The sequence below is a fragment of the Sciurus carolinensis genome, chromosome 14 (assembly GCF_902686445.1).
Source record: "Sciurus carolinensis chromosome 14, mSciCar1.2, whole genome shotgun sequence".
Classification (NCBI taxonomy): domain Eukaryota; kingdom Metazoa; phylum Chordata; class Mammalia; order Rodentia; family Sciuridae; genus Sciurus; species Sciurus carolinensis.
Window position 1 is genome coordinate 56,237,543 of NC_062226.1, and position 13,742 is coordinate 56,251,284.

At 33.0% G+C, this 13,742-nt stretch overlaps 1 protein-coding gene across 7 annotated transcripts in view; it reads left to right on the plus strand.

The window, feature by feature from the left end:
- Nfib (nuclear factor I B) overlaps positions 1 to 13,742 on the plus strand; it is a 214,947-nt gene that overhangs the window by 151,064 nt on the left and 50,141 nt on the right. For all 7 annotated transcript variants that reach the window (XM_047524578.1, XM_047524579.1, XM_047524581.1 and 4 more), the window contains exons 5-6: positions 5,033 to 5,153; positions 7,999 to 8,117. In XM_047524578.1, the coding sequence (XP_047380534.1) occupies positions 5,033 to 5,153; positions 7,999 to 8,117 (240 nt within the window). The remainder of the gene's footprint in view (positions 1 to 5,032; positions 5,154 to 7,998; positions 8,118 to 13,742) is intronic.

Here is a 13,742-nt window from a genome sequence, read left to right on the forward strand (position 1 = left end):
ATGAAGAGAGATGACATATTAAGAGAATTTGCATTTGAAAAATCTTAGACCTTTTGATGAAATCATCAAGTGAATGTATTATGTCTGATTTTCTAAACTATTTGCATTCAAATCATCAAAACTTTCTGTTGTGCAAAATTAATTTTTAGGTTGTTCTTATTGCTGTGTTATTGGTATTCATTTAATTCAGTTCTCTCTGTGACCATAGTTGGGCATTTATATCAAAGGAAGTGTGATTAATTAAATGTACTCTGTGTTGTTATGATAACCCACATAAGTTTCCTGTAGATAAGTGCTTTTTCATTTTACTAACATTTTGGTGGGGGTTGGAGATGTACAGGATATACACACTAACATGCAGAGTGTAAAGGGATGCAGAAATTAACTTTGCAGATTGTAGTTGGATATAGATAGAAAGCATTGTTACCCAAAACAATGTCCAATTGTTTTAACTGGCCACCTCACCTGGATACCATTCTTGGCAGGCTGGATCATATTTTTCCCAGGGTAAACTTACCTGGTTGGCTACCTAAGCAAGGGGTATGTTTCCTTGATTAACTCTTCAACATATTACTAATGTATGCAAATGTATCTGACATGAGATCTTAATTCACTGATTATGGTAAAGGGGGTAATTCCTCTTCTCACTCCCTTCTGTGATTTAACTTGCTCATGTAACTTTGAATAATGCATCTTTAATACCTGACAGTTTGATAGAAAGTGTCAGAGTTTGGAATGATGTTATTCAGAGAACTAGGTGACACTCTGATTCTTGTTGTGCTTCTTACTTGTATCAAATTCATAAGTCAGGAACAAGGATTATCATGATCCAAAAAGAACAGAAAGAGGCAGTTACTGAGGGTCGGAGTTAGCAGCAGTGCTTTGGAGTCATGTTAGTGAAGGAATCACCAAGCGAGGAGGCGACTATGTCTTTTGAACCATAGTTTCTCAAATAGCTCAGGTTTCTAAAGTGGCAGAACAAACAGTATGCTGATCAGAGGATGATACACATGAACTTCAAGATCTCAGGAACTCATCTTTTCTGGCATAATTCAGGAGTAGATAAATGTCCAAAAGACTGCTGTCATGGGTACATTTACCAGGGGACAGAGTAGGAGATGAGATTCATATATTCCTGTTATCTCTAGGGTATGTATTTGCCAGACAAGAGGATTCCTATGGTCTACTCTATTGTCCAAGGTCATAAGCCTTTTGTGTATTTTCAGATCAATATGCAATAGACAAAGTCCTCTGACATTTAAATTTTTGAGTTTAATTTTAGTTTTTTATATTTATCTGGAAAGGAATATGGCTGACTTGCTCACTAACACATTCCTGCATCATGTAAGGAAGGGAACATTTGCAGATTCTTGTGCATTTTCCTACTGCTGTACAGCAGAAAAACTATGCTACAATAGTTATGAGATGTGTGAAGTTATTTGCTTAAATTTGTACTAAGTTTCATGATGTATTTGCATCCTTTTTATGAGAAAGGGCAGTAGAATCATCTGCCTACAATGTTTATTTAATAGGCAACCATGCTAAGTGCTGTCAAAGGAGAACCAGTCTGGACCCTTCAAAAGCCCACAGTGATATTTTGAAAAATCTGAATTTCAAACATAAAACAAATATTTAAAAATACCTTCCTATACTAGCAGTTCAGAAACAAGGTGAATTTAACATACTTCATTCATCCATCCTTAATTCATATTGTCATTTCTTTGAGGTTTTTAGGTTATTTGTTATACTAAACATAACTGATTTATAATTAGTATATTAATTATCCATATTCATTCCTTAGTTAATTTATTCAACAAACATTCATTTTCTTCTCCATATGTAAATAGGTGTCTCTAAAATGCTTGAGAAGTTATTCTCCTAAGTGTTTTAATACATTCACATTATAATCTTGTTTACACAATTGAACTTCATTGTTTATGAAATGTGGGTTTACTAAGTCAACATAAACCCAGCACAGCCCTTATGCTGTATATCACAGCTCTGACTTCTTGAGGGTTCACGGTGTGTTAATGGTTCTGTCCTCTAGGGTTTTACTATCATATGACCCACTAATGTGTGTGTTGACTTTAGCTAATGAAGCTATTCAGTTTTAGGATAGTGATCTCTCTGTTGAATGATATTATCTCCATCTTAAAAGTTGATTTAGGATCAGCTTTTGGAGTGAGGAGAACAATAAGAGAGATTAAGGGCTGGCCTCTAACCCTTAGAATCTGAGGTCCTTGGGTGCTTCGCTTCTAAGAGGATATTGGCAACCTCTTAAACATGATTTGCAGCTTTCAGCTCCCTTGCAGCTCTCTGGGAGAGGTCCTATTGCCAGTCTCTGCATCTGCTCTCCTTGTTGCGGAATAGAGTTTGTGCACTGGCTTAATATTTTGGTCTTATTTATTATTAACCTACTCTTCTTTCTGTCATCTACTATTTACTCTCAGAATGCATACTTAATTTTTACAGTGTCCATGTGTAAAAATTATTTTTATTGTCTTGATACTGTGACATAATTCTCCTGTAATAAAATTTAGAAAAAAAAATTCTGAAGAATTTTTTTAAAATTATCATTTGGATAATGTAATCATATGGCCAAGTAAGTTGTTGACTATTGAGTCATATATATTTGATAGAAATTGCAAATCTTTGTCTGAATATTATATAATATTAAATTTACAACTGTTTTCAAAAATACAACCTGTCCCCTTTGTTGGTAATTCTTTGGATTTTATTCATGACTATTGTAGGAAACCAGAGAGACTGCTTACATTCTTGGGCCCTCAAGTGCTTGCTTCTAACACATACCCTGTTTCCAATGTCACATACAACCTGGTTCTAATAATGAATTTAAAAGCATGTGGTTACTGTGGGATTTCTTACCTCACATCTTTTTTTAACCTCTGGTGTACCTCAAGCCACAACAAACATAGCTACATCTTAGCTGTCTAAATAACTCAAGTCATCAGGCACAGTTACACATTGCATATAAATATTTTTGTGTGTGTGAAAGGAGGTTAAAGTATATTATATAAAATGAACAATCTGACAGAAGGCAGATGCTCCAGAAATTTGGAACTGAGACTCATTGTATATATATATTGACTTAATTTTTAGTAGGGATGTTCATTACTTTTCTGTAATAAAGTGTGTGCTTCCTAATCATACTCTCTTAAAAATAGCTCAAGTTAACCCTGGCCTGCCTGAAATTAAAGCACAGTTCAACTCATAGTAAATACATTTAGAATGTTTATTAAAAATTCTGGGTAAGAAATTTTTCTTTACAGCCTGTGGTCCCTTTGGGAATTTTTTATTCAACTGGAGGCAGTTAGGAGAGGGGGAGATTCAGTAGATGGTGTGTTCTTAGAGTGAATTTCAAGGACTCTAGAATTTGTTGACAAATCCTAGAAAACCCTTTCTGATGGCCTGTAGATAAAGAAATATACACAGGCCTTCAGCCCTATTCTTTGACACCAGCCCACATATCTCCACTTTGCAGATGATCTCTGTCCTTGACTTTGCTTCTATAGTAAGCCCTGTTTGGACTAATCTTCCTTTAGTATCTTCCTTGCTCGTTCTCCAAAGTTCAGTGCCAGATATGACTTTTCCATAGACTTGTTGACCCATTCAAGCCTTCATTGGATCTTTCTTTCTAGAAATCTTATGGTATTTGTTGATAATATTATTCATTTGGGCAATTCCACCATCCTGGTATTTGTATGTTTTGCACAAGTGTTTTATTCACCCAGTGTTGCCCATTGTGGTTATGAAGGATATCTGAGATTATTTTGTTCCATTTGAAATACTTGACAGTAATGGATACATTCAGCAACTTTTGAGTGAACAAACTTTCAGCGAATAGATTTATTTCGCTTTACCTACTTTGAGGACATTTTTAAACTATTCCATGTTTGTTAACCACAGTATCAGGGAAGAAATTTGGGGGAGAAATCAGAGAAGGGAGGGACCTCATGTTTGCTGAGGACCTATTGTGCACAATTCTGGGCTTTTATCATTACTCTCCTAATTTCATCCTCAAAATAATCATGCATGAAAGGTTATTATTATTCTTCCCATTTTATAGTTTAGGAAACTGAAGCATACAGCTTATAAGTGGCAGAGGGTGTTTGAACTAAAAGACTGTTTATCTCTCAAGACTTCATTCTAACAAACATGCTGCCGCTTAGATTTATTCAAGATGTATAAAACTAAATTTTAAAAATTTTGAATAGATGTACTTACACTGTACAAAAAATTCTATATAAAAATTTAGTTCATAATGTATTTGTGAATTCAAACAAATTTTTTCATTTACAAACTACTATCTTAAAATATAAAACTCCTTGAGTATGTTTTAAATGATTTATAAAGTGACGGCATAAACTTTCTTTAAGTAAACAAACAAAGCATAACAGTTAAGTAAGCCACACTTAGCATTCATATATGAAACCTAAATATGTATTTGGGAAAAACTTGACTTTTATTTCATATTAATAAATTTTACTTTTGTATAAATATCTGCCTTAATAATTATTTGTGTCAAATGGCTATGAATATCATGATTTCCAGTTCATTCTAATGGTAATGTTAATAATATCACAGAGTAAAAATCCTTGGTATTTGTGAAACTGCTTTATATTTATTGGTTTAACAATGATTCAGTTTAGTACAAAGCAACTTGTTCAGTGCTTTTGGAATCAAATGTTCTGTTTTCCCCAAGGCATCTATAGAGCTGTAAGGTAACATATGTAGTGACCACTGATGTGAAGAAGTGAGGGAAGAAGGTTGGGAGTGGGATTTGGGGAAGTGGTAACCAATGATCACAGTTTGAATGCCCTGAAAGCCCAAACTCAATATGATGAGGAAGTTTTCAAGTCCTACCCCAGTACTAGTACCGTGGGTATTAGAGCCTTGAGGTAAGGTTTCTCCTCTTCCTTGCCAGAGGCATGGAAAATATTAGATTTACATCTGCATAGAGATGAGAAGTGTGAATGTCAGTCCCAGTGTTTCTTCTCCTTTTCCTCCTTAGCACCCATAACCCAGGGAACTGGAGTCAACTTCCCAATTGGAGAAATCCCGAGCCAACCGTACTATCATGACATGAACTCCGGGGTTAATCTTCAGAGGTCGCTGTCTTCTCCACCAAGCAGGTAATGGAAAGAGGAAACTAATCTCATTGCATCCTATGTGCAGATACGTGGGAAGGTAGAGGCATAGACAGTAGAAAGATCGACAGGGGAAATAAAACAATTTTTACTGATAGTATGCAAATGTTTACTCTTTCCTGGTATAATTTATTTTGATATTTGCAAATTAAATGTAAATGTTCAAAGCATTTAAAAAAATCTTTGAGGGGACAAAGGAACTATGAAAATGTATTACTATGATTTTTACCCTGTTGTATGAAATATTGTAGTTGTATGAGTTCACCGATTCTTTTGGCAACTTTAAAAATGATGTTGCTGTATCAGTGATCTCTTATTTTTAACTGATCCATTCTGGTAACTCATGATATCACATCCACACCTGGGATAATTAAACGTGAAAAATGTGTCATGATTTAGCCTTAAAATTAAAGGCTTAATTCTAGGCCACAGTTTTCAATAGTTGATGTTCTTTGACTAAGTTAGTTAATTATGAGGTACCAATGAAAGTATTACCTGCTCTGAGATTTGACTTAATCGGTTTTTGTTAATATGTATGAAGAGTGAGTGGTTTCTTCACTTTTTCATTCTCTCTCAATGTTCTCATTTTCTCTCTTGACCTTTTATTGCAACTTTTAGTCAAGGTGAATAAATAATTATAGATGTATTGCTTTTCTCTTTTTGAGTTAAATCTTTCATATAAGAAGATCCATTTCATTTATAGAGCATTAAATATAACTATGATTAGATAAAAGACCATAATGAATTGCTGAGTAAAATGCATATTTTATTATTTTAATTTTTAGAAATAAAAGAATATCTATAAAACTGGTTTTTAAAAAACATTTGTTCATTTATTTATTTTATGTGGTGTTGAGGTTACAACACAATGCCTCATACATGCTAGGCAAGTGGTAGAGTTACCACTGAGTCACAACCCCAGCCCTGTAAAACTGTTTTACTACAGTATTCTCAGTAACGAAAGTTAATTGCATTTGAATGAGTTGTGGGAATACTTATATTTGTATGTTTATAAACTAAGGTCAATTTTATATCATTTGTAGTCAAACGATTTTCATATAGTTAGATTATAAATCAAGATAAATGGATCTGTTCTCACTAAATTTATCTCTGATCTGGTGAGGTCTTAAAAGTACTTTAGTTTTTCTAAATTTAAAAGTGAGTGCTAACTTTTATTCTCTCTGCTGGATCAGGATGTTGTCAGCACATAGCTCTCAGTATCAGATACAATGTCCTTCAGAATAAACAAAGTTTGCAAATATTTCTCTACTACTTTGGTATGAAAATAATTCCTCCCCATTGTAAGTTTTTCATACTTAATGCTAACTCACAGATGGAAGAATTAGTTTCAAAGGCGAGTTTAAAAATACAAGTTCCAACTCTGGATACCTTAGGAAGAAACTGAAGAAAGTATTGATTCTTGCTATGGTTGAGCATGCATAGAAATGGCCATCTTTAATCATTTGAATACTCTGGGAGTTGTGACTCAAATATTAATCACAAGTGTATCTACCAATAGACCCAGACACAGGCTTCAAAGGCTTGGGGACCTCGTGTGGTGAGAGGACTGAGGTCTTGGATGTCAGAGGGCCTTCTTTTGTGTCTGCCTACTCCTGTTAACTTGCCCTGGAAACTCACTGAATTTCTCCAAATGTGTCTCCTCATTTGTTGTAAAAGAGGGATTGGCTTATCTATAGAACTTTTGAGATCATTGCCGATTCTGAAATCCTGTGACATTACATTTATTATTACTGCATAAAGTTTATTCAAAAGGATTTTTTTAATATACATGGGGACAAATAAGAATTTTTTTTAACTAAAGAAAAACATTCATTTTCACAGTCATAATTAATCATTGAATAGGGTATTGGTAGGAGTATGTGCAAGCAGTATATCAAGCAATGTGACCCATATCATAAATAGTTTTAAAGTTTTGCTCAGATACTCACTTTTTTAAATAATTAAGATAAATCATGTTTTCCTTATTAGGGTGTATTATTCTGAAAGTATGCTGTCTGGTTTGAATTTGGCAATAGCTTTTTTTCATGTTAATCTGAAGAATAAAGGATTAATAATATAATATTTTAGAAAAAGGTAAAGATGAATACATGAAATAAATAATATATAGTCAGTAAAGTACTATAAAATTTATTATGAATTATAGGGTTAATACTACTAATTAATATTTAATAAGTATCTTATAAATGCCAGTCTCTTAACTAAAAGCTTTATAGTTAATAACTCATTTAATTTTCTCAATCATCCCCCTTTGAAGTCGGTTTTATTATTTCCATTTTGCAGATGATTAAACTGAGTTTAGAAAGGTTAAGGAACTTATTATTAAGAACTAATAAATGGCCAAGTCAAAACTTGAGATTTCTGAATTTCCCTTACTTTACCTCTGAATTAATATGAGTTACATTGTCTATAGCAAGTGCTATGCAAGTAAACATTACTAATATTGATGATCATTATAATAAGTATCAAGTGCAGTCTTACTAATATAATATTAATATTGGCAGACAAGCCACTCTTTAAGAGTTCACATTTTATGACTGAAATTTCTCAGGAAAAAACATTTGAAAAGTTAAACCCATTGAACACCTTATTTGTTAGGCAGGTATAAGCATAAGATGGTGTGACAAGTGGTTTATACAGTCAAAAATGTTTGCTCTTCATGTATTGAATACTCACCATTCTTTCAAAATGACTCAATTACTTTGTGTTTATGGAAATCTCCATAGTAAGAGTCCTCTAAAGTCATTTATTTTTAAATGTTGTACATCTTCCCAGAAATCCAATTAATGTAACCATCGTTATATTTTAACAGCAAAAGACCCAAAACTATATCCATAGATGAAAATATGGAACCAAGTCCTACAGGAGACTTTTACCCCTCTCCAAATTCACCAGCTGCTGGAAGTCGAACATGGCATGAAAGAGATCAAGGTGGGTGATTAGGAGATGCCTCCAGGGACAGCAGAATAGAACACTGGCTCATTTTATAAGTTCCATTTAGTAAGATTACATGGAGGGAAATGGGGGGGTATGAAAAATGGTGGAATGAGACAGACATCATTATTACCCTATGTTCATGTATGATTACATGAATGGTATGAATCTACATTGTGTACAACCATAGAAACGAAATGATGTACCCCCTTTGTGTACAATGAATCAAGATGCAGTGTGTAAAAAATAAAAATAAATAAATAATTTAAAAAAAAAAAGATAAAACAGGGTAGTGAGGTAAAAAAAAATCAGTGAACCAATATGGGTTATATTTTCTTCATGAAATGATTTCAATAAATTTATTTGTGATAACATACTAGCTGGATGTTATCAGTGTTACAAAAATGCCCTTTTTTACATGTTTTATTAGATTTTTTTTTTTTTCTGGACCAAGTCATCTTTGAGAACTCATAGTTATGTGTGTGACCGATTACTTCTGTCTACATTAGTTGGTTGTATTGCAGCGGAACCTCAAGTTTGATTCAATTAGACCAGATGACTCTTTTCTGTGGGCCATTTCCTGGAGGAGCCAAACTTGAAGCACTTTGTAGGTGACAGTACTGAAGGTTCTCAATTGAAGGAAGCCACAATTCTTTGAGGAAATAAATAGAGCATACATAATAAATTAAAGTATAATGTAAGAAACTTTGTGTCTGAGTCAATGTAGTTATGCTTTCTGGATAAAACTACAACCCAGCCCTAGGGCAACTTTAAGGAGAAATATAATTTTAAGTAATAAGTGTTGTTTAGCTTTCTGGAGGTGAGACTTAAGGTTTTTTCCCTTCTTATAGTCTGTTGGTTTGAATGTAGTTCATTATACATAACCACCCCTTTCCCCACAATTACAGGGAGATTATTAAGCATGGAAATAGACAATTTAGCTACTTGCAAGTTTTTTTAGTATTTATACATATGTACAAATAAGATTTTATATTCGTACATAAAGTGTATTTGAAAATTGCCTTTTAAGTCAAATTCTGTCTGCATTTAAATAAAAGTAAAAGAAAGGAGTTCTTTATCAATGGCTTTCAACTCAAAATTTGGGTGTGTATTTGTGGGGGTTTGAAGAGGAATGTTAGCAGGTAAGTAATTCTGGAGCTTGACATTTAAAGCTAAAGTCAGTTCCTTTTCTCAATTCAGAATTTTTATATTAATTGACATAGTATTTGCTGCTCAGAATTTTTATATTAAGTGACACAGTATTTTAAAAAATAGTGAAAAACCTCCGTAGAGGAATTGGACTTAGAGTCTTTTGGGTCTTCTTTAGCATGTTGAGATTTAACTAGTAAAATGTGGGGAACAGACAGAAGCACAGCCAGCTGCTGGGATGGGTAGGTGAGTTTGAGCATGGTTCTGTGTACCATGTGACTAGACACTGCGGATACAAAAGGAAGTGACAGATGACAAGGGTTGTCTTATAGGAATTGAAAATCAACTAGAATGTTTTGGCTTCGAGACCCAATCCTAAAAGGTAGGAGACAAAAATCATCTTTACGAAACATAAACAGCATTATGTCATACTCCTGCTTTGGATCCTTTAGTAATGCCCACTGTTTTCAGGGGAAGATCAGAATTCCTTTGACTGACTTGTCTGATCTCTGGCTGCAGCTGCAGCTTAGCAGGTGCCATTGTGCTTTTCCTTCCTGTTTGCACCTGAGCCCACTGCTTTGTTTAGATTTAGGAATGTAACACCAAGGACCTTCTTATAAGCCATGTCCTCTGGAATGCTCTCATGACTCTTCATCTTGCAAATTCTTTTCCATCCTTCAGGGTCCAGCTTACCCTGAGGAATTTCAACCTTAATCAGGACTTCCTGTTTTGTCTCCTGGCACCTAGTATCCTATCATTCCTTTATTGTTTTCATAATATGTAATTCCATATTTATTTATGGAATTGTTTAAATGAGTCTACACTGTGAAGGCAGTAGGCTACTACTGTAACCAGCATCTACTACGCAACATAGTAGGGGCATGATAAATATTTGTTGGGTAAATGAACCATTGATAGACTAGAAAACCAGACTCCTTAGTGAAGGCAGGGAATGATAGAGACTTTTACCTGAGTTGTAGAAGTGTGAGTAAAAACAAAACCCTCAACCCTTTACATTTTATTGCTTGTTTTACTGACATTGTCAGTTTATTCTAAACAAAGCTATATTTTCCTTGTCAAAAATTTGTTCTGGTTAAAGATTCTGATGGTAATAATGATGACATTGTGAAGGTGTGGGAATGGCTGTGTTGTTCATTAGTGTAGGTGTTTTTTATTATAGAGAGTGTCACTTTATAAGAATTGATTCCTCTTTCAGCCTATTCAATAAAGCCAATCTCAAATCATATTATAAAACATTTTTGAAAAGTAGAAGGGAAACTGTCATTCTTTCTTTTTGTAAAATCATTACATTGTCTTGGTGATTTTCTATTGTCAAGATTACTAGAATTACTGGAGAAGTCTGTAAAGGCATATTATACTAAGAGTAAGGAAGAATGTTCCATTCTCAAGTGTGCTTAAAAAAAAAAAAAAAAAAAGAAAAAAAGAAAAAAAAAATTCTGTCACTTTAATTCTGAAGACCCCAAAGACTTTGTAATGTGCACAATAAGCCATTGTGGGTAGAAGACTTCAACTATAATGAAAAAATGAGGGCAGTACAGTACTATCTTTATAAATTTGCTAAGCCAAATGCAGTCCTTTTGTTCTTGGAAAATTGCCTTTTTAAAACTCACAAAATAAAATGCCACATAGTTGTTCTCGTCCATCTTCAAATGTTCCTTAGACGTACATGTCTGTCATGAAGGGAATTGTTTAAAGCACAGGCTGAGTACTACTATGACACTTGTAATGACTTTAATCTGTCTTATACTTTTTCTCTCATTAGACCCAGTATTAATTGGTACTCAATAACTACTTACTGGGTGATTATAATATGCTTGTTTTGTGATCAACAGAAACACTCACATTTACTATTATTTCCTGGTCATGTACCTTATTCTGTTAAGTCTAAACTTTGCATTGAAATCTATTCTTGGCATAACTCTTAGCAAAGCTGATTTTTTAAATAGGAGAATAAAAACAATGAAGTTGTGGACAGTCTGTCCATTCTGTTTTCCCTTACAAACTTAAACACCAGTGTGAATCATTGAGATTTATTCCAAATGAACAAAAATAAAGGCTATAATATGACTAAATTACTATTCTTTATTTTAAAAAGAAATAAGGCATTTTACAAAATGTAAATTCATGTAATGACATGTATTCATGTAATGTTTAATAATTTAATGAAAAAATATTTTTATTTCAGTACTTTATAATCTTTGTCTTTTCAAAACAAAAGTTATATTTTTCTGATTATGAAAGAATTGTTATTTATAATTTTGCAAAAAATGACATGAATACTTTTAAATCAAACAGTACTTAATAGTATTAAACATTTGGTAAAGGAATATACACTTTGCATAAGTTTCATCTGATGAATAGTGATAGAAATTAAAGTTTTCAGCTTCTACATTATGTAATATTTATATTTTTACTTAATGTTCTATTATATATAGAGAAGGAAAGGAAGAAGAAAATAATTCTGGGCTATCAGCTAAGAGTAACTGCTATATTCTTTTCCTAAGTTCTAAATTATTTTTCCTTGCTTAGTCTCTTCTATGAATCAGCTGGTCTTAAGCTTCTGACTGTCTCTCTTTCTAATAAAGTCTTTTTCATTTTCTTTTCTTGTTTCTTTCTTTCTTTCTTTTTTTCTTTTTTTGGAGCTGGGGATCAAACCTGGCCTCCCACATGCTAGGCAAGTGCTCTACGGCTAAGTGTATCCATAGCCCCAACCATTTTTAAAAATTCCATTTTCCATTATTTAAAATCTTAATGATTAAGTGCATGAAATCAGGTTAATTTATTAATATGCCAATATGCAGGTTGAGAATTTTTTTTAATTTTTATTTTTCATTTTTTATTAGAACTTTCTGGCTATACGTGGTTGGTTTCATGCTGACAAACTCATAAATGCATGGAAATTGATTTCAGTTCATGATTCTCCCTTTTCCCTCCCCTTTTCCCTGCATTCCTCCCCAACCCTTCTTCTACTCCCATAGACTTCATTTTGCTTTTCTATTAATTTGTATTTGATTGATCCTTTACGTAATGTTATTCTTCCCTCCCCCCTTTCTTTATTTTACCCTAGCTTCTTCATATGAGAGAAAACATTCACCTTTTGAGTTTCTGAGTTGGCTAATTTCACTTAGCATGATATTCTTTATTTCATCCATTTACTGGCCAATGCCATAATTTCATTCTTTTAACGGCTAAGTAGAACTCCATTGTACATATATACCACAATTTCTTAATCCATACATCTATTGATGAACATCTGGGTTGATTCTATAATTTCACTATTGTGAATTATGCCACTATAAACATTGATGTGCCTGTGTAATTGTAGTATGTTGATTTTAGATCTTTTGGGAAAATACCCAGGAATGGGATAGCTAGGTCATATAGTGGTCCTATCCCTAGTTTTTTGAGGAATCTCCAAACTACTTTTCAGAGTGGTTGTAGTAGTCTACAGCCCCACCAAAAATGTACAAGTGTTCCTTTCTCCCCACAACCTTACCAACATTTATTGTTGCTTGTAGAGAATTTATTTCTTATAACACTCACGAAATATTACTTTGAGATACTTACATCAATTCAGAGACTTGATTCCTAATTAATATACTTTTCTAGAAATCATTAGAGCAATTCTTGTAACTTTGGATATAAGAGGAAAAATGAGATAAGTCATGATTTTCCTTCTAATTCAAGTTTATCTTTGTGAGACTAAATCTAGTTGTATGCTAATGCCTGTGTATTATTTACTTGAACGTTCGAAATGATCATTTATCAAGGTCACTTTGCCACTGTCATTCTAATAGTCATTGATTCATCCAAGTCTGAATGTAATACTCATAAACCTTTACTTAATAGATAGTGAGAAAAACATGATATGGTAAATATATTTGTAATATACACTTGTGGATTTCTAAATGGAATATGTAATAACTTCTCAGTCTGATGAGTATTAAGACAGCTTATGATCTTTGATAAAATGTAAATTCAAAAAGATTTTTCATGAAGTAAATTTTTATTAATTTCCACACCTTTAGGAGTTGAGATAATTTGGCTTAATTAACATTTATCAAATGAGTGTTTTATGCCAGGAATTTTTATAGGCATTGAACACACAAATGAGATTAAATTAAGTTTCCAGTCCATGACATGCTGAACAGAAAAATAATTTTTGTACTATTTATGAAAGAAGGAACTTCACAGAAAATAAATAATATAAATCAGATCGCAAGGGGACTATCTTCATGCTGTAGAACTAACTTACTTTTAAGCACTATGAAAGGTAAATCTTTACACTATATCAGTAAATTGGCACCTTAGGAAAAAATTGGCACACTTCAATTTTAAGAGTAGTTAAAAAAATTAAATTGACTCTCAAATAAGTTATATTTAGGCATTGAGTTCTGGTTATTGTAGATCTAAAAATAAAAAGACTAATATAAAAAAACTTACAGTTCTGTT